At 38.1% G+C, this 25,676-nt stretch overlaps 2 protein-coding genes and 1 pseudogene across 3 annotated transcripts; 1 reads left to right on the top strand and 2 right to left on the bottom strand.

Moving 5' to 3' along the window:
• The first annotated feature begins 397 nt into the window (after window positions 1-397).
• Window positions 398-5,412, top strand: LOC125826123 (uncharacterized). The gene is made up of 7 exons (XM_049505426.1): window positions 398-461; window positions 3,387-3,456; window positions 3,562-3,644; window positions 3,743-3,823; window positions 4,630-4,734; window positions 4,831-4,884; window positions 5,086-5,412. The coding sequence occupies exons 1-7, from the start codon at window positions 411-413 to the stop codon at window positions 5,302-5,304; spliced, it is 663 nt and encodes a 220-aa protein (XP_049361383.1). The 5' UTR covers window positions 398-410; the 3' UTR covers window positions 5,305-5,412.
• A 484-nt stretch (window positions 5,413-5,896) lies between these two features.
• Window positions 5,897-10,151, bottom strand: LOC125826105 (zinc finger CCCH domain-containing protein 22). Of its 2 annotated transcripts, none has more exons than XM_049505409.1 (4): window positions 9,938-10,151; window positions 9,158-9,469; window positions 7,666-7,726; window positions 5,897-6,989 (listed from the first exon to the last, which is right to left on the bottom strand). In XM_049505409.1, exons 1-4 carry the CDS (start codon window positions 10,061-10,063, stop codon window positions 6,001-6,003), a joined length of 1,488 nt encoding a protein of 495 aa, XP_049361366.1. In that variant the 5' UTR covers window positions 10,064-10,151; the 3' UTR covers window positions 5,897-6,000. The 2 variants fall into 2 exon arrangements, with proteins under 2 accessions (XP_049361366.1, XP_049361367.1); XM_049505410.1 differs by having other exon boundaries at window positions 5,897-6,923.
• A 1,281-nt stretch (window positions 10,152-11,432) lies between these two features.
• On the bottom strand, window positions 11,433-16,075 carry LOC125826232 (uncharacterized; annotated as a pseudogene).
• Window positions 16,076-25,676: the final 9,601 nt, after the last annotated feature.

Genomic DNA, 25,676 nt, shown 5'->3' with positions numbered 1-25,676 from the left:
GATGTTGTGAAAAAAATCAACAATTATTGATAATTATTGTTAGCTTTCACATATTTTTGTCCTATTTGATGGCACAAGGTAATATAAGAGATCAATCTCTCTTCAAATTTAATTGATAAAAATCAGTGGAAAGCAAATGTTAACAATAAATTAGAATAAAACTTAAATTTTAATATATAAATTATAAAAGGATAACTATTTTAAAAATTAATACCGCGAAGCATGACTAAGTTCACTAGTATAACAGTAGTTTCAAGATAAGTTATTTCCAATTTAATATGAAAAGAATATTTTGGGTATCCGACAAAGGGGCGGGTTCGGGTTCGATAAATTCTGATCCGAGGGAAGTTGGCAAAGCTTCGTCCTGTTCTTTATATAAATAAAAGTTTTCGTCTGATTCAAAAGTAACAATGGCCATCACAGGAAGACCCTCCGATAATGGAAAATCAACAGAACAAAGGGTATGTTTTCTTCTTTTTTTGGGTGAACAACGTAATAATGTTTTGTATTTTTATAACCCTCGTGTTCGGGCCAGTTTTCGCGCGCCAAACAACCTAATGTTTCTTTTTCTATATTCCTTCTTGCATTACAGTATCTCTCATTAATTATGTAGGTTTCTTTTTATGGTAAAGGGTTTTTCTGTTACAGTAAACTTTTCCGGTGAATCATTAGGAGCACACTTGATGTAGATTTGAGCAATTTAAACCTTTTTCCGGTGAATCATTAGGAGCATACTTGATATAGATTTGAGCAATTTAAACCTTTTTCCGGTGAATCATTAGGAGCATACTTGATGTAGATTTGAGCAATTTAGGGATTCGAATTACAGCTAGAGCAAAGGAAAAACTAAGAAGAGAATAGAAAGCTATAGATTCTCATTCATATGGTAAAAATGGAGTCTTCCAGCATTACATGTACTCAGCCAATTCATCTACAAAATGCAACTCTCCGTGGGATTAGATGTGCTAATTGTGTACTTACTATAACTTTCTACATTAAACATAAGGGACTAAAGAGTAATGCCGGAGTGGTGATAGCTAACTCATAACAACCCTCACTATACCATCGCGCAAGCTGAAAGTACTAATCCCATCTGCAGTTCATAATCATGTGATTGCTGGGCACATCAATAACACCCCCTCAAGGATGAAATGCAGGAAATTGAACCTTCAGGGAGTTAACATCCTCCCAAGAAGACTGATCTTCTGGCCAATGTGCCCACTGAATGGGAAATTGAGCCACAACTTTATTTCCCTTTTGAATCATCTTACGATCCAATACATTAACAGGTTGAGGACAATAGGGACTGACCATGTTCACCACTGGTGGATGAGTGATTGTCTCAGGAATAGCATGACTAGGATTGAGTAAAGAGACATGAATTGTGGGATGAATAAGCAAGTCAGGGGCAGAGACAATTTGTAAGCAACAGCTCCTACCTTCTGAATGATCATGCAAGAGCCATAATTATTTAATGACCTGCCAGTGAGGTTGTATTTTATAAGGAAAACCCAGTCACCTTCCATGAATTAGCTGTCAGACCTCTCTTCTTATTAACTTGAGGCTCCATTCTCTGCTGAGCTCTGGTGAGATGTAACTTCAGTGGCTGAAGCTTGAACTCCCTAGTGATCAAACTTCTGTCCACCTCAGGTAACTCTGAATCTCCAGCCATATATGGCAAATGTAATCGTGGTGGTTGACCATAGAGTGCCTTAAAAGCAGTTGTTTGAGTGGATGTATGAAAGGTAGCGTTGTAACCACCACTCTGAAAATGATACACTTAGCCCAATCAGAAGGTGAATTATTAGAGTAACATCTGAGATAAGTTTCCAAACATCTATTCACAATCTCAGTCTGTCCATCAGACTGAGGATGGTAGGCAATGAAAGTGTTCAAATTCACTCCTTGAATAGCAAACAACTCTTGCCACAACTTGCTAGTGAATATGAGATCCCTGTCACTGACTATATCTTCAGGCATCCCATGCAACTTGAAGATATTCTCCTTAATAGGACAACTAACTCAACAACTGAATAAGGATGGGAAATTGCCAAAAACTGAGCTTATTTAGTTAGTCTATCAACTATGACCCATATCGCAGATTTTTCTTTGAACTTGGGCAAACCTTCAATAAAATCCATACTAATACTTCCTCAAGCCAGAGCAGGTATATTCAAAAGCTGCAAAGAGACCAGGACAGGCTACTGAATCAGCCTTGCTTTTCTGACACACAACACCCTTTTGACATAAACCTCAACTTCCTTCCGACAGAACAATGCAATCACTCTTCAATTAATATGATCCATCCCAGAAATGACCTCCCATCAGTGAATCATGCCACAACTGATTATATGAACTGCTCATTATTTCTAATATAATGAACATCAAGCCGTTAGTATTATATATCATTTCATTAAGAATTTGGGGAACAGAGGTTCATTGCCTGGTACTTCACTACCTTGAAATCAAAACAGTATATTATCTGATTAATTTCCCAACTCTTTCACTTTCAGAGAGCTAATCAAGTAGTAATTTCTATATTCAGTAGGAGTATATACAATGCTTCTGTTCTTTCATTAGAAAGAGTGCACTATTCCATTGTACAAACTTTTCTGTAAATAGTGAATTCATATGTTGAAATTTGTGACGTCCGCATGAAATCAAGGCCTTTCCTCATATTATCCATCAGAAACTTGTAATTTTTTCAGGATTGTTTGCTTCATATTCTGTGAACCATAAGTCTGGATAATGCAATTCATTTGCACAAATTCTGCTTTAGGATACAGTGAACCCATCTATGCATGTCGGTACCCCTGTGACTAATAGTCCACAGGAACTTTTACAGGGATTCTGCAGTAGCCCAACAGCTGTTCAGATGTACCATATGCTTAATCAGTTTGATTTCGGTTGAAGTATGCCTCTTGGAATGAACTGTCCTCCATAGTCTGTACAACATACTCTATCAGGTAGCTCATAGGCAGAAACCAGGAAATAAGGTTGATACTTTGGTAATCAATGACAAAACCACATAGTCGGTGGTCAGTTGAACATCCTTTGTCGGAGAATTATACGTGTCTGTAAAAAGTTATGTATATATAGGTCAAAAATTACTTTTATACATATTTATTTAAATCTTGAACACCTTTTGTGAAATCCGGGCTTCGTCATTATTGCTAGTTGCTAGTTGGGAGCTGAGACTTACATATCTAATTAGAATGGCGTTATAAGGTCCTATTAAAGAAAGGAAATGTATTGTTTATTAGAAATAGGTTCTTGATTAAAAATCTTTTTCTTTCTGATCTGTTATCGTGAAATGTAATCGAGTTAGAATGCGTTCCCACTTCCCACAACTCTTTTATTGGAACAATGTCTTTTTTCCTTTTTAGGTGGTAGGAGTGTCCGAAGTTAAAAGTAATTTGGTTGCAGATGGAGTCCGGCTTGTGAAGAACTTAAATGGTAGTCTCATATCTTATCCTTGTTGAATTGTTTACTATTTGACATCATTTGCAGATTGATCTGTAAGACTTAACTTCCATTTCAAACTATTTCTTTGTGAGTCAGCTTGTAGGGCCAAATTTCAGGATATTGATCAGAGAAAACATGTAGCTGCTGCAGGAAATCTTTCTGGTATTGATGATTCTGAGGTATTTCCAATGTCCTTTGGCAGTTGAACTCAATGTCTGTGTTTGTTATGTGGTTATAGACGTCAGTGTAATCACAATTAACTTTTGATGTGGCGAAGGTTGTTGGATATCTCAATAACACGAAGGAGATTCATTACAAGAAGATCATATGGGAAAAAATGAATAAAGAGTTTGCTAAGGTATTGCCTTCTTCCATCTACTCTTCTACATAATAGTTTTAACTGTAGAGAATTTTGTCTGAAGTAATTGACACTTCTCTTAAAGAGTAAATGCCTTTCTGCTTGTTCTAGTTCGTTTTATAAGATAGACAATAGAGTATCTTCTGTGTTTCTTGTGGTGTCCTGACATATCTGTTCATCCAGATGCATTATCCTCGTTATCTTGTTTCCTGGTGGTTGTCTTCCACCTACTTGTTTGATTAGACCTGTTCATATGTTAGATTCCTCTGTTAATGTCGAAGAATTTATATCCATAGCGAAGACTGGAAGTTTAAGAAATGGAATGCCGCTAAAGCCACTTTTAGCAAGCTGTAGATAATAATATATGTTCATTGCTGCTGATCTCTCTCTCCCTCTCCCTCTCCCTATCCGAGTGGAAGATAGTTGAAAGGTGCTTTAGTAGCCTAAACTTAGGTTGCTGACAGTTAATTCATATGCAGTGATGCCCTGTTTTGATCCATGACTTCACTGTCTCCTCGCCATTTTTCATTAGGCAAACAGAAATTCACGACATAGGAATCGGCATCTAATGAACTTAGTGGTTCCAGAGTAAATGAAAGAAAAAGAAAATGGAATGGCACTGTAATGCAATCTTTCATATGCAGAGATGCAATTTCTGATCAACAACTTCACTCTCTCCTCTCCATTTTTCATTAGATAAATAGAAGTACCTTAGTCTCTGTCTTCTTAAATGTACGACTCCTCTATTGATCTACTAATGACCCATCTATTTGAAGTTGTAATTGTTCAACTTGCTTCTTTCTCAGGGTAATGATAAACTACATGCGAAGAAAAGAAAACGGGAAATTGGACATAAAAAGGATGTCCATGCTAAGAAATCTGCTAAAACAACGGAAAAAGTAGAGAACAAGGTGCGCATATACCAGCTAAACATCCTTTTTGCTCATTCTGTATTTTAGATGGTAGAATGTGCTGGTTATACTAAAATATAATTCAAATATTTTCAGAGAACAAGTTCAAAAATAAATTACAATGCTTTGCAGAAGCTGACTGATGAATTGGTACTCCTTTCTACTGCTCTCTCTTTGTGCTTTAGCTATGGATGTCCAGCGATGTGTGCTTAATGCACCTATTGTTTGTCATAGGATCTGTAAAACAGTTCCAAAAGGGAAAAAAAGAAAAGAAAAGGGGCTAATTTCATATCAGCCATTTCACGAACAAATTCTTTTGCATTTGACATTGTTCTTTGAATTGTGTTGCAGAAGCAAGTTCCTGTAGAGGCAGAGCTTGGAGGGCTGGAACCTAAGGCATGTGCAAATGGTGATTCAGCTGAAAACCTGAAAATTGGGTTCCACGAGCTTGAACAGGAGAATGAATATGGTGAAGATGATGACTCGTTTAGAGACAATGATGATGATTCATATTATGGATATGGAACTGGATACTATAACAATAGTGAAGATTTTGATGCTGATTATTGAATCGTAAATTTATAAAGATCTCTTTTTGTTATTTTTACTGAAAGCTGTAGGATGCGAAGGAACAATAGAGTAGAAGGGTTAAACAATTGAATGATCCTTTTAGTTTCTTTGGGGTTAAAAATGCAACAATGACTTAGCATTTTACTCTTGAGGTGAAATCCAAATATTGCTCCTCTCCAGTTTGAGCTAGTGCTTTGTTGGGTTCTCAGATGGTGTAAAATACCAGTGAAGTGATAGATTTCCCTCATAAAAATCCAGAAATAATAACAGTTTGACGCCTAATTATCAACATAGCAATAGTTTGGATAGTTACCAAATGTAGCGAGTTTCTGAAATTAGCTCTATGAGTGATATAATGATATAACAATTCGCTCTTTAACTGATACAACAACAGATACAAAGGAAATTGATGTATTACTGATAAAAAGTGAAGTTCAAAAGCTGTTATATTATTGACGTAGGGCAAATTTCAAAATCTCTCCTACAGACTCATCAAAGTAGAAAAATGAACTCAAGAAACAGGAATGAGAAACAATATTAAAAAACTCCTATAGAGACTCATCAAAGTAGTAAAAATGAACTCATGAAAAAGGAAAGTGAATTAATATTAAAAGAATTGTGATTCGCCAGAAGCATCCTACTGAATTGAAAGACCTCGAAATCATTCAGGTTATACAAAATAAGTTATGAGCTACTCTAGAATTTCAGCCATTTCTTTTCCTTTTCCTTGCTATGAACTGCATTTGATGCAGAGGCATGAGCAGCTTCGGCAGTGGCTATAGCTTTACGAGTTTCATTTAGCTTCCTCATAGCAGCTTCATAAACAGGCTTCTCATTTCTGTTGCGCTGCACCATTTCTTCCAGTTTCTGAGCCTGTATCCTCAACCCTTTTATCTCATCATCATATGCAACCAGAGCCCTCCTATCTTCTTTCTTCTCTTCCCCTTTTGCCTTACTTCGCCGCCTATTTCCTGTGCTGTTGTTCATGGTTTCTTCATGCACTGCAAGCTGAGTATTGATAAGACTAAACACATCTGGTCTTGATTCCTCTACTTCTTTTGCAGCCCGAGCAGCTGCTGCAAATTTCTTCTCACGTTTCCTCTTACCACCCCTACTTCTTTTCTTATGTTTTTTGTCTTCATGCTCAGCTTTCTGGTTTTTAATGGCATGGTCAAGAGATTGTTTTGGTGGAAGAACTTTCACAGGAATAGGATTCACCATTCCCTGTCCAGATGCACCTAACCCCATTCCTTCACGGTAACCCATGTTTGCCATCATCCTGGAAGCTATGCCACGTGTGTGATTCTCCCACTTAGCAAAAAGTGTTGTTTCTGTCTGGACACCACGCTGCAGGGATGTGCTTTCAACAAATCCTAACCCTTCTGGACTATCTTCTTCATAGTCACTAGAATCAGATTCTTCTGAACCCGAGTAACTCTCTTCTTCATCACTTGCCTCTGCATGTTCAGACAGTTCAATATTTTCAGCTCCAAGCGTAGCAGAACTTCCATCATCACGGAAAACAATGTGCCCCAAATTAAGCTTTTCGTCCCAAGACCCAAGTTCAGCTTTTTTCCAAAGTCCAGCTTTGCTATCTGAGCGAGCCCAGATGCAGGAACCTGCAAGTGATGAATCCCATTTCATAGGGATATACTTCTTTAACGAGGATATTGGAATGTCGATACCTGAAATAACATAAAATTAGACATCTATTGAGTGTTAAGAGGCTTGAACTAACTACAAAAACGCCATACATAATCCCACACTGATATATCCAGCAGTAGATCAGCAGTTCAATGTTTATAACAGCCACCTAAAAAAAAGAGCAAAGAAAAAATCGACCAATCGAATCCCGTATATTTCCCATGCTCATAAGTCATAGGAGTGCACTATGTTTCCGCTATACAAATATGATTTTTTTTTTTGGGCATGTCTAATAATATTCATCCTTGTTCCTTTTTTGGCATTTTTCATTTTCCGGAATATTAGCCCCCCGATTAGCATTAGCAGACTGCAGTCAACAGTGCTTAAAAACTGCAAACCGTTCAATCCGTTGCATTACAATGCAGATCATTCAAGTGTAGCAAGGGTTACAAGAGTCAATTTATCAGTCAAAACTTCTACACCAGTACAGACAACTTGACAATTATTTCTCTTTTCAAGGGAAAGATCTTTAGCTTACACAGTTAACTACTTTTATTTCAAATGAAACAAATATAATTTTTTTTTTACTACAGGATGAAAGGGAAAGCAAAGTCTGATTTCTCTCATATTTTCTCCACCAGGGATAGACACAAAGAAAGATGTGAATGTCAAACCAATTCTAAGATCTCAGTCCAGATTCTGTTCATTCCAACATACCATGTGATAAGCGGCAACTACTACCAAATCGACATCGCTGCTGTAGAAAGAACTGGCACATCTGCACCAGCGTGATCTATCATTAGCAAGTGATAAGACTAGAATCTAAGCATTCTGTGACTAGGGAAACCACAAGAAGATTCAAGAAGCAAGGACTGCATAATCTGAGAGAAGAGATATAAAAACTACTTCACTGTTTCTCAAGCAGAAAGGGAGGTGTGCTAAGATTTACCTATGAACACAAAACATACCAAAGATCAACATGAGACAAGAGTGCATCAAATTTGTAGAATGGAAATAAGCTGCTAGGACCAGCACGGCAGTTGTTGTCCAAACTATGTGGGTATATGAAAGACAGTGGAGATGAACTTTCTTAATTAGACTGATTAACAAAAACCAAACTAGCATTAGGTTCCACAATTTTTGGTACTATGATAGATGGAAAATATGCTTACAAAAAGTGAAAAGCTAAAATTAATCTTTTGTTCCGATCAATGAACTGCACTAAATCATGTAAAAATAACTATGAAGATTGTCATCAGTTCATCAATCTATGCACGTGTTTTCCGAACACTCAGTTTCAGTACCTACGAGTGTATCATTGATTTCTGTGCCACAGTCCAACTTGTATTCCTCACAAGACAAGCAAAAGCTCTTATAAATGACTGTCCTTTCAACAATTTTCATATCTATCCTTGATAATGGCAATCGGGGAAGACAAAATTATTCCTTCCAATAACCTTTTTTAATGGAAGGGCGACATAGTGAAAGTGAAGTTGATGTTAGTTTGATGTCTTCAGAGAACAATTCGGTGGTCAGAAATAGGGAGGATGCTGCATCTCATCAAATCTGTAAATGTTCATCAAAGTTCCCTTGCTTTGTATTCTGAATTATCTAAATTCTTAGACCTCATCTTCATTATTTTAAACCTTTTTAGTTTTTTTTTCTTTCTGTATCCAGTTGGGTGAGAGGTTATCACTGGTATGAGGTTTGTGGCAATCTGCTTGCACAAGGTTTGATCCCCACACAGAATGTTACAAGCAAAAGCCAAAAAGAGAGAGAACCACAAAATATTATGTGAAAGATACCACTGTGAACAAGAGGGTGAACCACAATTTGGCCTTCCTATGGCAAAAAGTTGGTATAAAAGAACTAAATATGGTTTGGTTGATACAGAATACATGAGCTTGGAGGGTAAGTTCGAGCACAACAATTACAAATGTTGCTAAAGAATGCAAACAAACTACTGAAGCATCATTAAGAAAAGGTACACACCAAATGGTCTAGACAATGCAGGATATATGGAATATAGAATCAAGCTTTATGAAGTACTAAGAGGAAACCCTATCCTTTATCAAAGTACAGAAAATATAATTAAAATGATGCAACAAAAACACCAACAACGAAAAAGAGAGATCAACTTACAAGCAGTCTTACTGAGAATAAGAAAAGTCGGTACAGAGACATGCAAAAGAGAACAGAGGGTACTCACCACCATGTTTTCAGACGTTGGAGTGCGGAAACAAACTTTTGCAAAATGAGAACCCTCCAACCCCACGATTAGACCATTATACCACCTTCCATCATTATTGCGAAATCTACATTTTGATCCAACAGCATACTCTTCATCCACTAGTGGCTCTGCTTCAATCTCTGTTGGATCAAGAGGCTCCACCTCAACCTCAGCAGTTTGCTCCTTGAAACCATGTAAAGAAGCATCAACCTCTAGCAACAACCTTGCACGTTTTAGGTGAAGAAGGCCTTCCTCAGTGTCTTTTATAGACTGAACAAGCTCTTCACGAACCTGTTTCCATAAAGATAGCAATTTCAATTATCTCCTTTCACTTTAACACAGAAAAGTACAAACCTCTATGTTATCCCAGAAAGTTTAATTTCACAATTAGATAGTCATTTTTCCTATTAAATTGAATGATGATTGTTGACATTCAACTTCTCATAACTTGCATACAGTGTTATCAAAGGCTCATTTAACTCACCCTTAAGCTCAAAACACTATGAATTTTGCACCTTTTTAAACTAAAGCCCATAGGTTAATTCCACTATGGAGCACTTTTTAGAGCTTTTTGGCTTCAACAACACTGGCATAAGTTGAAAAATATATAGTTGTTGTGCTATTCCACCCAAAACCATATCTCTAATTAAAACTTCTTTCTTCGTTTAAGGATTCAACACAATTTCATAGGAGGTTATAAAATGAATTTAAAAAAAGGAAAAAAAATGGGGGAGAAAACCCTAGGTTGTGGGAACATACCGAGAGGAGTTCAGGATCGGAAGGATCAGAGGATAGTGCTTCAGCGAGAGAATGGAGAGCGTCTTTCTGCTCATCCAATTGAATTTCCAGCTGCTCTTCCAGTGCTCTCTCTTCCTCGTCCGCCATTTCGCCGGAATACAGCTACCCCTCCTCCACGGCGAGGCCGTTTGATTATCAGTTACGATTACGGAAACAGAAAATAATTGACCCTAAATTTTCATATAACGAAATTAAATAAAAATGATTCTAGTAACATCTTTGCTTCGTTGCAACAATAATCACATATTTTTTTTATTTTGTTTTTTGTAATTAAAAGAACTACAATAATTATTTAACGACTTTCTATAATATTTATATTTAAGTAATTTAATAATTTTGATACAATAAATTATTTTTTTTTGTGATCATCTATAAAATTAACCCTCAAATTGAATATTTTGATCTCTGTGTTTTTAGTATACTTCAATTATTATTATTTTAATTAGACATAAAAGATTTGAGGAGGAAAAAAGATAGGCCTAAGTAGTAGAGGTGAAGGAATTCCTGCTTGTTATCAGTTCCTCTTTTCATTGTTCGGTTCAGTCAAGAATTTATTAAAAATAATTTCTTTACTTTCTTAAAATAGGAATAAATAAGATATATGTATACTCTACCCTTCCACATTGCATCTATGAAATTACACCCCTAAAAAAAAACCTTTTACACTTCATGTTATATTCTTGTAATTATATTCCAGTCAACATTTGATATTTTTACTCACCATTATGATTTGTGAAAGCAAAATATATCACAACACATTTTTTCTTTATTATTGAAAGCGAGAAGAGAGAAGGAAATCAAAGAGGGGTAGGGTTATAGAGTTTAAAAGAAGTAATCTTTTTTTTTTTTCTTTTTTTGAATGTTTTTTACTTGAATCTTATATTAAAAATAGATATTTCATTTTACTTGTCCATTTTGATAAATTGGTAAAGAATTTTTTTCATACTATACGTAGTAAAAAATAATGGGAAAATGGACAAATATACCCCAAACTATCGTAAATGGTATGCAGAAACCCTCCATCACATATTATACTAACGGAAGACTAAATAAGGACACATGACACAATCTTATCCGTCACATTTGTACCATTGGTTTCTCAAACGCAAATAAGTCACGTAGCAACCAGATTCTAACATTCCTAAATGTGTGATCACTGCAATAATTTCAAATTATGTATAAACAACTGATTCATCACCGTCAAACAAAAAGATTTTGTTCCTGTATCTTTTCCTTACAGTTGAAGATGATAAATATAGCTTCATATCCAAAGAGAAAATACATTGCACACGGCGATTGATCTTTTTGAACATTTTTCTGGGTGGGGAAGGGGGGGGGAATGTTCAATATATAAAAGCACAAGTGGGATCTTTTTGATGGACATTTGTTTCAATGCATCTTGCTATTCCTGACAATTTCCACAGTACAGTTTCTGATCGGATCCCAATTTTTTTGGTCATGTAAAGAGGTCCAAGCAACCTACAAGAGATTCACTTGGCTTACCAAACTTACTGCCAAAATCCTTTCGGCTGGAGTTGCACGCACTCAAGTAGAGAGAAATGTCCATACAAGGATCATGAGTAGTTGAAGTGAAACCGCATGATGCACAAGTGACATTAGATCTCAAGGGCCCATAGAAATCCCTATGAGCTATACACTGGCAATCTCCATTATCTGTATAAGAAATGTTTCTTATAAGAGACAATGTAGAAGAGGAAGCCACAAAAATCTCAAGTTCTCAAGGTCTTAATACATGAATCACCCATTTTCTCATCAATGAAATTGATCCCAAATAGAAGTACAAGCGGAAATTTTGAAATTGGAAATCGAGCATGTACATGACAAGATTTGTACCATATCTACTCACTGTATTGCATTATTTCAAATAGAAAGAGATGAGCGATATGCTAATTCAAAGCAAACAGACCCCAGACCATGTCCTACATGAGACAAGAAGTGTAAGAACCATTCTCATCAAAATATACCTTTGATTGCCAAACTTGCATTCCTCTCTTTGTCATTGATCCTTGTCCAACATTTAAATGAAGAACTCATGAGCATCTTGCTGCACGTAGGAATGATTCTCCGAATGTTGCCACCAAGTGCAAGCATAAACAACAATTCAATCAGAAAGAATCACTACATAGGTCTGCAACATGTCAAGTCTCTAACCAACGTTAACAATTTCCACGTATAAGCATCTGATCTAAGCTGACAAATGATGATATCTTACTACAACATAGAGATTTTTATTTTGCCATTATAAGAGAATTATAAACTTGCATATAGCCCCGTTATAGAGGAAATGCATCAAATATTGGTTTCGCAATTACACTTATAATTGATAGGACAACTCTAATAATAACTAAATGCAAGGTTGTCAATTTGTGGGGATTAAACATATTTTACATTTTTGCAGATCCTGTTATAACCAAGATCGAGTATTAATAATTTAAACGGCAAAAACAGATTAGAAAGCGATTTGAGTTCAATCATAGGAGATAGATCCAACTAACAATCATAGACCTGTAAAGACACTGAACTGGACTTAAGGCCTACCCTTCGCCTCGAGGCACCCATCCCCCGTGCCCCGAGACACAGACATTGAGTTCAATTGCCATCGGACATTGGACATACCTCAGAATCATTAATACCAGAAAGATTTCCTACAGCAGCTACACGTTTTCTCTGATCAATATCCTGAAATTTGGCCCTACAAGCTGACTCACAAAGAAATAGTTTGAAATGGAAGTTAAGTCTTACAGATTAATGTGCAAATGATGTCAAATAGTAAATAATTCAACAAGGATAAGATATGAGACTACCATTTAAGTTATTCCCAAGTCGGACTCCTTCTACAACCAAATTACTTTTGACTTCTGACACTCCTACCACCTAAAGAGGAAAAAAGACACGGTTCCAATAAAAGAGCTGTAAGAAGTGGGAACACATTCTAAGTCAATTACAATTCACTATAAACGATCAGAAAGAAAAGATTTTTAATCAAGAACCTATTTCTAATAAAGAGAACATACATTCCCTTTCTTTATTAGGACCTTATAACTCCATTCTAATCAGATATGCAAGTCTCAGCTCCCAACTAGCAACTAGCAATAATGACGAAGCCCGGAATATCACAAAAGGTGTTCAAGATTTTAACAAATATGTATAAAAGTAATTTTTGACCTATATATACATAAATCTTTACAGACACGTATAATTCTCCGACAAAGGATGTTCAACTAACCACCGTCAATGTGGCTCTGTCATTGATTACCAAAGTACTAATCCAATGTATCAACCTTATTTCCTGGTTTCTGCCTATGAGCTACCTGATTGAGTATGTTGTACAGACTATGGAGGACAATTCATTCCAAGAGGCATACTCCAACCAAAATCAAACTGATAAAGCATATGGTACATCTGAACAGCTGTTGGGCTACTGCAGAATCCCTGTAAAAGTTTCTGTCGACTATTAGTCACAGGGGTACCGACATGCATAGATGGGTTAACTGTATCCTAAAGCAGAATTTGTGCAAATGAATTGCATTATCCAGACATATGGTTCACAGAATATAAAGCAAACTATCCTGGAAAAATTACAAGTTTCTGATGGATAATATAAGGAAAGGCCTTGATTTCATACGGACATCACAAATTTCAACAGATGAATTCACTATTTACAGAAAAGCTTGTAAAATAGAATAGTGCACTCTTTCTAATGAAAGAACAGAAGCATCGAATAAACACCTATTGAATATAGAAATTGCTACTTGATTAGCTCTCTGAAAGTGAAAAAGTTAGGAAATTAACCCTAGATCGAATAATATATTGTTTGTTTTCAAGGTAGTGAAGTACCGGGCAATTAACCTTTGTTCCCCAAATTCTTAATGAAATGATATATAATACTAACGACTTGATGTTCATTATATTAGAAATAACGACCAGTTCATATAATCAGTTGTGGCATGATGCACTGATGGGAGGTCATTTATGGGATGTATCATATTTATAGAAGAGTGATTGCATTGTTCTGTTGAAAGGAAGTTGAGGTTTATGTCAAAAGGGTGTTGTGTGTTAGAATAGCAAAGCTGATTCAATAGCCTGTCCTGGTCTCTTTGCAGCTTTTGAAAATACCTTCTCTGGCTTGGCGAAGTATTAGTATGGATTTTATTGAAGGTTTTCCCCAAGTTCAAAGAAAAACCCCGTCTCGGGGGTGCCTCCAGTCCCCGACCCCCGCCTCGAGGCACCGTCGTGCCCCTAGCCCCCAGCACTCCCCGCCTCGAGACACCGTCATGCCCCGAAGACCCCACCACCCCTCACCTCAAGGCACTGTCGTCCTTCAAGGCCCCCACCACCCCCGGCCCTGAGTTACCGTCGTTCCTCGAGGCCCCCACCACCCCTGCCTCGAGGAACTGTCATTCCCCGAGGCCCTCTCCCCCCGCTTAGAGGCACCGTCGTTCCCCGAGGTCCCCTTTCTCCCTGCTCGTGCCTCGAGGCCCCCCCTCCCTCTTTCTCGAGGCACCGTCGTGCCCCAAGGCCCCCTTCTCCTTACCTCGAGGCACGATTGTGCCTCAATGCAGTCACACCCCGAGCCTACACCCTGAATGTGGCCGACACTCGAAGGCCATTGTTGGCCCTCAAGTGAACCCTTGGTCTGGCTTTCTTAACTCAGCGGAAACCTAACTCAACAGAATTACTCAATGCAATGCAATGTTATAAAATAACCTAACTGATACGAAATGAAACGACCCTTAGGCACAACTGAACTACTACTCCACTCTATGACTGGTTCACTAGGTTGCTCAGGTATAATATCAAAGTTCAAAGCAACATAAGGAGTTCCAAAAGATAAACTTGCTCTAGGGTCTAGCAAAGCATACACTTCAAAAGAAAGACTTTGATTATACCAGTGACAACATTTGGAGAGTTCTCTTGCTCGTGGTGACTGGTGATTGCATAGAGGCGGTTTGCTCCTCCGCTGGTAATAGAAGTAGCTCCTCTATTGCCTAGATTTCCACTACTCTGCCTGTTCTTTGGGCACTCCTTCATGAAGTGTCCCTCTTGTCCACACTTAAAGCAACCTGTCTGGCCCTGACGACACTTCCCTGGGTGGGTTCTACCACACCTAGCACATGTAGGAGCCTTACTACCCCGTAGCACCATACTGCCTTGAGGATAGGCAAGTCTAGCCCTGAAACTATAGGAATCTCTATTATACCCATCTTTGTTCTTAGGTGAAGGTGCACTAGCAGATGGTGGAGCAGGTCCTTTCTGTTTCTGTGGGAAGGATGACTGATTAGCATCATTCTTTTGCTGCCTGAACTCGTCCCCTACTATCTTAGCCTTCTTATCCTTAGACTATTCTCTATCCTTCAACTTATCCTCCTCAACTTGTTGTAAATGAATCATAAATCTTGCTAGGTCAATATCCCCTAACAGCATAGCTGTCTTACCTTCCTTGCTTGACTAACGAGACAACCCAGCAACATATAAACTCATCCTGCTCCTCATGTCAACAACCATCTTCGAAGCATAGCGGGAAAGTTGTGTGAACTTCAGACTGTACTCATGAACACCCATAAACTCTGGATTAAGGGTGAGAAACTATTTTATCCTTGCCTCTCGTAACTCACGAGGAAAGAAATGCCGCATGAGAGCACTCTCAAACACAACCCAACTCACTGCTGGCGCATCCTCAGCCCTATTCTATTTCCATTGGTCGAACCAGATTCTAGCAACACCCTTCAATTGGTATGCAACTAGTTCCACCCTCTCCGACTCAGCAACATGCATCACTTCAAATACTCTTTTAAGCTCCTCAATGAAGTTCTCCGGATTCTCAGTAACACTTGAACCTGTGAAGCTTGGTGGGTTCATCCTTAAGAGTTCACGGATCCTTGAAATATCAACCAGTTCATGTCGATTATCTCTCTGCCCAACATGATAGGTCGCAACTTGACTTAACATCTGGATAGCTTCATGAAAATCAGCATATTTGATCTCTTCTTGGGTTTGCATTTCTTGGGCACTTGGTAACTCTTGTTCCTCAATACTCCTCATAGCTGGATGAACTCTGACTGCTCTTCGTGGAGGCATAATCCTCTGAAAACACACGCAAACACAAATTAGAAGGAAACTTTTTAGAGATAAACTCTAACGCACGAGATGAGTGTGAAAGAAGTGAGAAATCTTCCTAAATGTTACAGCCTCTTAATTATAGATGTGGCGCGCTTCACATCAACAACTAGGACTCTACAGACACAGCTTCATAGACTCCCTAGGACTGTTGAACTCTGTGCTCTGATACCAAGTTTGTCACGCCCCGAGCCTACACCCTGGACGTGGCCGGCACTCGAAGACCATTGCTGGCCCCCAAGCAAACCCTTGGCCTGACTTTCTTAACTCAGCGGAAACCTAACCCAACAGAATTACTCAATGCAATGCAAGGTTATAAAATAACCTAACTGATAAAATCTGGCCAAAAAGGCAACTTGAGTCCCAAAATAGAATATTTACATATATACATAGATGAGAGACTCAAAACTAACTGACTGACTGTCTATGAAGCCTCTAAAATACTGAGATGGATGTTGGGACAGACCCCACAACATCCTAATAAAGCAAAACTAAGAGAACAAAATAATCGAGTCCTCTAGAATGCAAAGAGGCTCACCACTGACTCTGGAGTGCTCAACTGGATTAACGGCGTGCTGGATGCTGATCCTGGGTACCTGCGTCTGCATCATAATAAGATGCAGGGCAACTGGCATCAGTACATGAAATGTACGAGTATGCGAGCTGGACCGCTAAACAACAACTTAAGCTTGAAAGGGATACGAAAGAGAACTTACCTTGGCTCTGTTCAACTAATAAGTAACTGAACTCGATATAAATCAATAAGACACATGCAATATATAAAGCTTGTAAAACTATTTTTAAAATGGCGTAAAAATCATATTTATATAATATCATGAAAATACCATACTTTCTCTCAAAGTCTACTTGTGAAATGCATGAATGAAGTCTCATACCCCCATCGATACTAAGCAGAACCGCTCGAGGAACCATGCAATTTCTACTGTGGGAGTTCTCTAACCGACAACCACCACTATATGCTTAAGTAGTGATACAACGTTTTACCTCACATTGCCCAAGGACCATCTTATACCTTACCGTGATATATGAAGCTAACTTTACTAAGTGGATCCACTAGCTTAATCTTACGTGATCATCTAAAAAGTATGACCCGTTAAGTCCCATGTTGGCTACATGGTTCTTATGGAAAGTTGAGTTAATATGAACTCGTGTCCCCAATTCGGTGCTCAAGACAACTCCCAAAATTACTTTAGCTCATAAGTGTTTTAAACACATCTTTCTTTAGTTGAGATAATTACTCAAAGCTTAGCCTAAAGGCTCTGGAAAACTCTTTCTAAAAAGAACATCTCAAAACCATATTTTAATATGATCATTGATGACTCGGGATATTCATACTGCTTAAACATTGATGGTATATCTAGAGACCATATTCTTTAAACATTGATGAGATACTCGATTTGTTATACTAATCATGTTTTAGAAACTCTTTCGCAAAACTCATCTTTTCTTAAAAAGAGATAGTACTCAAACTTCTCAATACTCTTTTGGAAATCTCAGGTTCCTCTCATCTTAAATGTGAAAAAATTTATAAACTTCTTTGGGGAATACTTAGTTCCCTAATAACTTTTGAGAAATGAACTTGACTTTATACTCTTTACTTAACTTGGAACTCTATGCTTTTTACTCAACTTGAAACTCTATACTTAACTTGGAACTTGAGCCTTAAAATGAAGTTAAAACGTTCAATAAAGACTCTTGAAAAACTTTAAAGACTTACTTTGACTTGCTTAACTTCTACGCTTAAGTCTTAAAACAAGGTTTAAACATTTGTAAAAGAACGACTTGACTCGAAGGTGTACAAGCTACATGGAACGCATGTATACGACACTTCTCATTCTCTTACTCACTTGCTCGAGTCTTGAAACAAGTTACTAGAAATTGTAGAAGACTCCTCAAAAAGACTCAAAGAGATTTTCTTAGAATATTCTAAAGAATTCTCAAAACATAACTCTCAACTCTACCTTGAATTTGAATTATGAACTCAAGATTATGATCATGTTAGGAATGACTTTTAGGTGTTTAGAAGTAGCTTAGAGTAGTTAGAATCGAAAATGAGTGAAGGTGCACTTTAAATGTTCTCAAACGGGGCAACCAACGACAAACTGGATGGGGCAGGTGACCCTGGCGCTATGGGTGGCGCGGGGCGCCAGCCCCTAAACTTCAGAGGTTGGTTTGGGGCGCTCTGGCAGGCGCATCGCGCCAAGCCCCCAACCCAGAAATTTCAGCAAGTTTATTTTCTCGTTTTCTCACCCTATTTCGCATAAAATCGAATGGTTTCTTCCCCAATCACTTAGAATCATTAAAACCCTCAATAAACAATAGATTTAACTCAAAATTCCATCCGGAAATATGCACCAAACCAACAAGAAACTTCAACAACACAACCACAAACTTCAACCAACACAACCACAAGAATTCAACAACACAACCAATATTTTCCCAGAATTAAAAAGAGTTTAGCGCGTGGGGGAAAGAATTAACCCAACACTATGATCTCACATACCTAATAGGGATCACCCCCGACAATATCCACGACGATCTTTGACGAAACCTTGCTTGATCTTCTCTTTCTCCTCTTCTTCTCCTTTTCACTAACAAACCCTCACTCTCACTCTTTAAAATGAGAAAAACTGATCAAAATCAGTCTAAAACTATATATCCAAAAGAAAAGGCTAGGGAAAAGACCAAAATACCCTTACAAATTTTCGGACGGACTTCCTTGCCAACTGCCCAACTTCCAAATGACATAACTCCCTCATACGAACTCAGAATCAAGCAAACTCAGTGGCGTTGGAAAGACCATTCCACGAACTTAGCAAACATAACTGGAACTACACCTAACTCATCCTGAACTAGGAGTTATGACTGTTCAAAATTGACCAAAAACTCATTTTTTCCCATACTTAACCAAATTTTCTAGATTTTTAATTCTTTCCAAAAATGACTATTTCCAATTCCAAGCTTCTTCATAGTTATTTCAAATTGCCGGATGTTACAGAGGCCCCCCCTCCCCCCACCTCGAGGCACCGTGGTTCCCCGAGGACCTTCTCTTCCCTACCTCGAGGCATCGTGGTTCCCCGAGGCTCCCCTCTCCGGCCTCGAGGCATTGTTGTGCCCCGAGGCCCCTCTCCCCCACTTCGAGGCACCGTGGTTCCTCGAGACCCCCTTTTCAAGGCACCGTCCTACCCCGAGACCCCCACCACCCCCGCCTCGAGGAACCGTTATGCCCCGATGCCCCATCCACCCCCGCATCGAGGCACTATCGTGCCCTGAGGCCCCCCTAGAGGAACCGTCGTGCCTCGAGGCCCCCACCACCCCTACCTCGACCCCCTACCCCTGCCTCAAGGCACCATCGTACCCCGAGGCCCCCACCTCCCGCCTCGAGGCACAATTCTGCCTTGTGACCCCTACCACCTCGCCTCGAGGCACCATCGTGCCTAGAGGCCCCTCCCTCCACCTCGACCCCGAGGCCCCCACCCTCTCGAGGTTCCCCGCCCTGCCAGCATTGAGGCACAGTGCCTCGAGGTCCTCCACCCCGCCTTTCTCGAGGCGTCGTTCCCCTAGAACCCGTCGCCCGCCTCGATGCGCCATGCCTTGAAGGCCCCCCTACCCTACTGACCTCGAGGCATTATGCCCCGAGTCCCCCCGCCCCTTCCACCCCAAGGACCCCCGCCCTACCCATTTTAAAAAAAAACAAAGTTAGAAAAATTCACTTAAACAATTTGATTCATATATTTAACAAAAAGAAAGACGCAACAAAAATTTAGCTGGGCAGAGTAATTATCAAATATTATGTTTCGTACCTAATGAAGGTAATTGTTTCTCCAACCTTTCACAATGAAGGGAATGCAAAGGAACGAACCAAGGGTCTCGTTTTATCCCATCAATCTTGATCCTGAGGCATGTACATAGTTCTAAGTAAATAAATCACTATACTAAAAGGAAATAAGTTATGCTGAAGTTTCACAAATTAATCAAGAAAAAAAAGATAAGAAAAGGAACACCTATATTCAACAATAGCGAGGAACGAGCAAAAGAAAAGGCATCACATTTAAAATGACCGATTCGTGACATTTTGAAGTATTTTAATCCATGTTGAGCACTCAAACTCAAAAAAATCATTTTTTTCGTTCTAATGATGGATGACTAATCAAAAGCCAACTGATCATGCTAGGTAAAAGGGATCAATGAATTAAAATGAAGACAACCACCTCTCTGCTTAGCTTCTTTCTCATTGAAGCTCTTTGCTGATAAAACAGATGGTGCTTATTAATGTGGACATCAGGAGTGGGAAAATAGATAAGAGGGCCTAAGTTTCTAATCAATCAACCTAAAAGTCGAAAATAACACCTTTAGGAACTTCATTTTCAAATAAGATGTTGGGAAATCATATAAACAGTTCAACAAGGCAAAACAGGTTCCAGAGTCGAGTCCTGAAATTTCTCAATATCGATTCTCAGATAAACCTTCTTTTTTTATTCCTTAAATATCTTGCTACTGTAGCGCAGGGAAGCACTAATGTCATGGAGGAGTTGTACCTATTACAACCCTTCAGCAAAAGACCAAAAAGAATGTGGAATTGGCAAGTATTAAAACTAGCAAACCACTTTAAAAAAATTACATTAGAGAAGTCACTACTTGTAAACATTAGCATAGTGTCAAAGCCTCGCTTTGGAAGCTAAAATCTGGAGCTAGGTGCAACCATTTGAGCGTTTCGCCTCACTCAGGCAACATTCAGTATAGACACCACAATACGAAAGTGCACACTCATCGCCCACATGACTTTATCTATGCAGAACCAAACAATAATATAGCTGGTACAAGTGACATATTAATGATAAAAAAAAATGTCAGGAATGAATTTACTACTACTTAAGGAAAATAAGATTCCTTATAACAACTAATTACTAAAATAAGTGTCTTATACTTTTTAACCATTAAAAGAATACGTAACTCAGACATAATTTTTAAAAAGATTAAACAAATCCCTTGATAATCAAAGCATTTCCTGCTAAAATCAGTGAAGAATTCAACTTCCAAATATCACAATCTCAACCAAAAAAAAAAGAAAAGGAAATCCCGTAAATCCCCTCATATCAAAAACCCTCAAATCACTTCACTTGATTTTCACAACTTTAATTTTTACCCGTAACTTCAATCATTTTACTTCTTTAATCCTAGAATAAGATCCCAGAAAAAAAATCACAAAACCACCTACAATTCCCTTGCATACACAAATTTATACAAGAAACCCCATAACCAACATACAAAAGTGAATCATCGAGCCAGTAATAAAAAAAATACACAAAAAAAGAAGATAAAACCCAGTACTCCAATTATTTTCCTACGGTAGAGAAAAAATACACACAATAAACAGAGACCAAAAACAGAGAAACACTCACAAGTTTGGAGGAATGAGAAATCGAGTACACGAGTAGAGACAGTTGATGATTCGAGATATTAGAAAATTCCCGTCGTTTCTTGGCAGCTCCAGCATTCAATTCTCCGATGAATTCCAGCCATTTCTTTTCTCTTCGTCACCGCACTCCAAACGATAAAAATTTAAACCCTAATCAAGAAAACGAAGAAAAAGAAGAAGAAGAAGAAAGTTGTTATATACGTTGAATTTCACAAGACTTTTGTAGATTTTTACAGAGAGATTTAGATGAAAACTGAAACTTTCATTCATCACAATTGACTATACATCAACTATATTACATGTATATATATACAACTTCTGAATCTAACTGATCACTGGCAAGTTTAACTAACTATTTGACAACCTAACAAACTTTCTAACCAACTTAAAATAAAGCTAATTATCTTGACTAACTAATTGAATTAATCAACTGATCAAATTAACTAATTCCAATACTCCTCCTCAAGTTGGATGTACTGAACAAGTTCAATACTCCAAGCTTATCTAGTAAGAATTCATGTTGTGTTCTTCCCAAAGCCTTAGTAAGCAAATCAGCTTGTTGGTCTTTAGTGTTGTTGTAGGTTGTCTTGATGAGTCCTTTCTGAATCTTCTCTCGAATGAAATGACAGTCAATCTCTATGTGTTTAGTACGTTCATGAAACACTGGGTTTTTAGCAATTTGTATAGCTGCCTTGCTATCACAAAAAATAGAAGATGGTTCAATCAGCTTTACATTCAGTTCCCTGAACAAGCCAGCAACCCATACTACCTCAGTTGTCAAACTAGCCAAACTCCTGTACTCAGCCTCTGCAGAGCTCCTAGAGACAGTATTTTGCTTCCTGGATTTCTAGAAAATGAGTGAATCACCAAACTTCAATACAAAACCAGTAGCAGATCTTCTTGTATTTGGACAAGCAGCCCAATTTGCATCACAGTAGCCTGTTAAGTGAGGTCTGTGATCTGAGCTCATCAACAGTCCCTTCCCTGGTTCCAGTTTAATGTATTTTATCACCCTTAGAGCAGCAATCCAGTGTGACATTTTTGGTTATTGCATAAACTGACTTAAGGTCTGTACTGCAAAGGCTATGTCTGGTCTTGTGTTGGTAAGATAAAGTAGCTTACCTATAAGCCTTTGGTATCTAGAAACATCCTCAAATAAAATGTCAATAGTCTCGATATCTTGATCAAACTCTACATTGGCCAACTTTATGTTGCATTCTAGTGGTGTCAAACTTGGTTTAACATTTCCTAACCCTGCTTCAGTTATCAACTCCAAAGCATATTTCCTTTGGTTTATCACAAAACCTTTGCTGGATCTAAGGAACTCAATTCCTAAAAAATATTTAAGCTCTCCTAGATCTTTAATTTTAAAATAACTGTGCAGTACACACTTGGTTTCTTCTATTAACTCAATGTCATTTCCTGTATTCAATAGATCATCAACATATACCAAGATTATTACCAAGCTAGATCCAATCCTTTTAGTAAACAAAGAATAATCTAGGTGACTCTGTGTATAGCCTGAATCAAAGAAAGCCTCTGTCAACTTGGCATTCCATTATCTTGATGCTTGTTTAAGTCCATAGATTGACTTAACAAGTTTACATACAAGATGTTTATTTTTCCCTTGACCACAAAATCCCTTAGGCAGTTCCATATATACCTCCTCAGACAAATCACCTTGTAGAAAAGCATTAAATACATCCATCTGAAAAATCTTCCAGTTCTCAGCTGCAGCTAAGGCTATGATTGCCCTAACAGTCATCATTTTCACTACAGGTGAAAAAGTTTCTTGATAGTCAATCCCCCCAGTCTGACTATAACCTTTAGCTACTAATCTTGCTTTGAATCTATCAATCTCACCATTAGCCTTATACTTGATTTTAAACACCCATTTGCATCCTATAGTAGCCTTTCCTGTTGGCAATTGAACTACCTCCCAAGTACCATTTTCTTTTAATGCTTGAATCTCTTATTGCATGGTATGTATCCACCTTATGTGTTTTGCTGCTTCTTTATAGTTCCTAGGTTCAGTCTCTATGGAAAACTGAGACAAATAAACCTTATATTGATGAGAGACACCATCATAAGACACATAGTTGCTCTAAAAGTAAGGGTGAGATGACTTAGACCCCTGAGTAACATAGTTTTTCATCCAAATGGGGGGATGAGAAACCCTAGAAGACTGTCTACTTCCTCCTGCCTGGGCTCTTTCATCAACATCTACATGAACCTCATTCTCTGTATTTTCTTCAGCTATACCTGGTTGATCATTGGTAATATTTTCCACATAAGAGTTATCATGCTCAGAAGATTCAACATTTATATCTACCAAGTTGTTTTCTATGGGCATAAGTGTCTTATCAAGTTCATCATCAATCATGGAAGGACAATTACTTGTTGAGAATACTGGTGGCTGTGTGTTGGTCATCTTATAAAAGGGAAATACATCCTCCTTGAAAACAACATCTCTATTCACCAAGGGCTTCTGCTGAGACAGACTGTACAAAATATAACCTTTTTGAGTTGCTGAGTATCCCATCATAACACATGCTTCAGCTCTAGGAGTGAACTTATCAGGCTTAACCATTCTAGTTGCATAGCATATACATCCTATTGTCCAGAGATGATCAATATTTGCCTTATAGCCATTGAATTTTTCATAAGGAGTTTGCCCCTTCAAAACTTCAGTAGGTAATCTGTTAATCAGATAAACAACAGCTAATACACACTCTCCCCAAAATCTGATGGGAATAGCACGTTGAAATCTTAGTGCCCTTGCTACCTCAAGTATGTGCCTGTGCTTTCTCTCCACCACTCCATTTTGTTGTGGAGTGTGTGGACAACTACTTTCATGAATAATACCAAGAGACTTAAACAAAGTATTACATTCATTATTAAAGAACTCTGTGCCATTATCTGATCTTATCCTTTTGACATGCTTGTTAAACTGAGTTTGAACTAAAGCGAAAAAAGACTTTAGAACTTGGAAGACATCACTCTTCATTCTCAACAGATACAACTAGGCTATTCTTGAATTATCATCAACAATTGTCAGGAAAAATCTACAACCAATATGAGTAGCAGTCCTATATGGTCCCCAAACATCTAAGTGAAGCAAGTCAAAAACCTCAACAACTCTAGACACACTTGAGTGGAAAGGCAATCTGGTTTGCTTTGCAAGGGGACATATTGAACATTTATTACATGCAGTAATGTCTATATTCTCTTTTCCTAGAGTTACATATTTCAAGACCTTTATTGAAGGTTGTCATTGCCTGTAATGCCAAAGGAGCTTGTGTGCATCTGAGTGTTGTGTGAGGGACACCATCTCATCATTCCTTCCTTTTCTACATGGGTTCTGAATAGGGAAGTAGTAGAGTCCATCAATCTCCTTACCAATCCCCTCCACTTTCCCATTGGAGAGGTCCTGAAGAACAAAAAACTCAGGGAAGAAATTAACTGAGCATTTCAATTGTCTTATAATCTGTGATACTGAAATAAGATCAATGCTTGAATGCAGGTACCTCCAAAACATTATTCAACACATTGCCATCAATAGTGTCACATTTACCAACATAAGACATTGGAGTAGATTCACCATTAGGTAAATGCACCCTCCTGCCTAGACAACTAGATGCATATGTCAATTTATTGAGCTTAGATGTCATATGGCATGTAGCACCTAAATCCAGTATCCATCTATCTCCCTTCTCTGTTTCTCTAGTTGTCACTGATAATGCTTTGGGTTTTGAAATTATACCTTTTATGTTTGTCATATCCATTGCACCTTTGGAGCTTGATCCTGCTTCCTTCTTGTCCATCATGTGCTTATACTTGTGATACATGTTCTTCTCTTGGAGCAAAGGGCCAAATGCATCATCAGAATCATCATATCTGGTAGCATTTGCATGATTTGCCATGTCATGTTGCTTATTATTCTGAACTTGATTTGCTGGTGGTCTTGACTTCTACTTGAACTTCCAGTCAACAGGGTATCAAATTAACCTGAAACAATTCTCCTTGATATGACCTTGCAATTTACAGTGATCACATATTTGATCCCAATTCTTCTTTTTATCCTGAATTTTTCTCTGAGAATTTCCCTTTCCTGCATATAAT

Source organism: Solanum verrucosum, unplaced genomic scaffold, assembly GCF_900185275.1.
Source record: "Solanum verrucosum unplaced genomic scaffold, falcon-dt-bn FXZP01000060.1, whole genome shotgun sequence".
Lineage (NCBI taxonomy): Eukaryota > Viridiplantae > Streptophyta > Magnoliopsida > Solanales > Solanaceae > Solanum > Solanum verrucosum.
The sequence above is the reverse complement of the archived record's forward strand: the minus strand, read 5'-3'. Positions and strand labels throughout refer to the sequence as shown.

Excerpts from the sequence above, each read along its gene's own strand:
- LOC125826123 (XM_049505426.1), top strand. The coding sequence starts at position 411 with ATGGCCATCACAGGAAGACCCTCCGATAATGGAAAATCAACAGAACAA. Across the intron at positions 3,645-3,742 it reads CTGGTATTGATGATTCTGAG|GTTGTTGGATATCTCAATAA; the intron begins GTATTTCCAATG and ends GATGTGGCGAAG. Across the intron at positions 4,735-4,830 it reads CGGAAAAAGTAGAGAACAAG|AGAACAAGTTCAAAAATAAA; the intron begins GTGCGCATATAC and ends AAATATTTTCAG.
- LOC125826105 (XM_049505409.1), bottom strand. The coding sequence starts at position 10,063 with ATGGCGGACGAGGAAGAGAGAGCACTGGAAGAGCAGCTGGAAATTCAA. Across the intron at positions 7,727-9,157 it reads CAACGTCTGAAAACATGGTG|ATGTGCCAGTTCTTTCTACA; the intron begins GTGAGTACCCTC and ends ACGCTGGTGCAG. Across the intron at positions 6,990-7,665 it reads TAGTTGCCGCTTATCACATG|GTATCGACATTCCAATATCC; the intron begins GTATGTTGGAAT and ends ATGTTATTTCAG.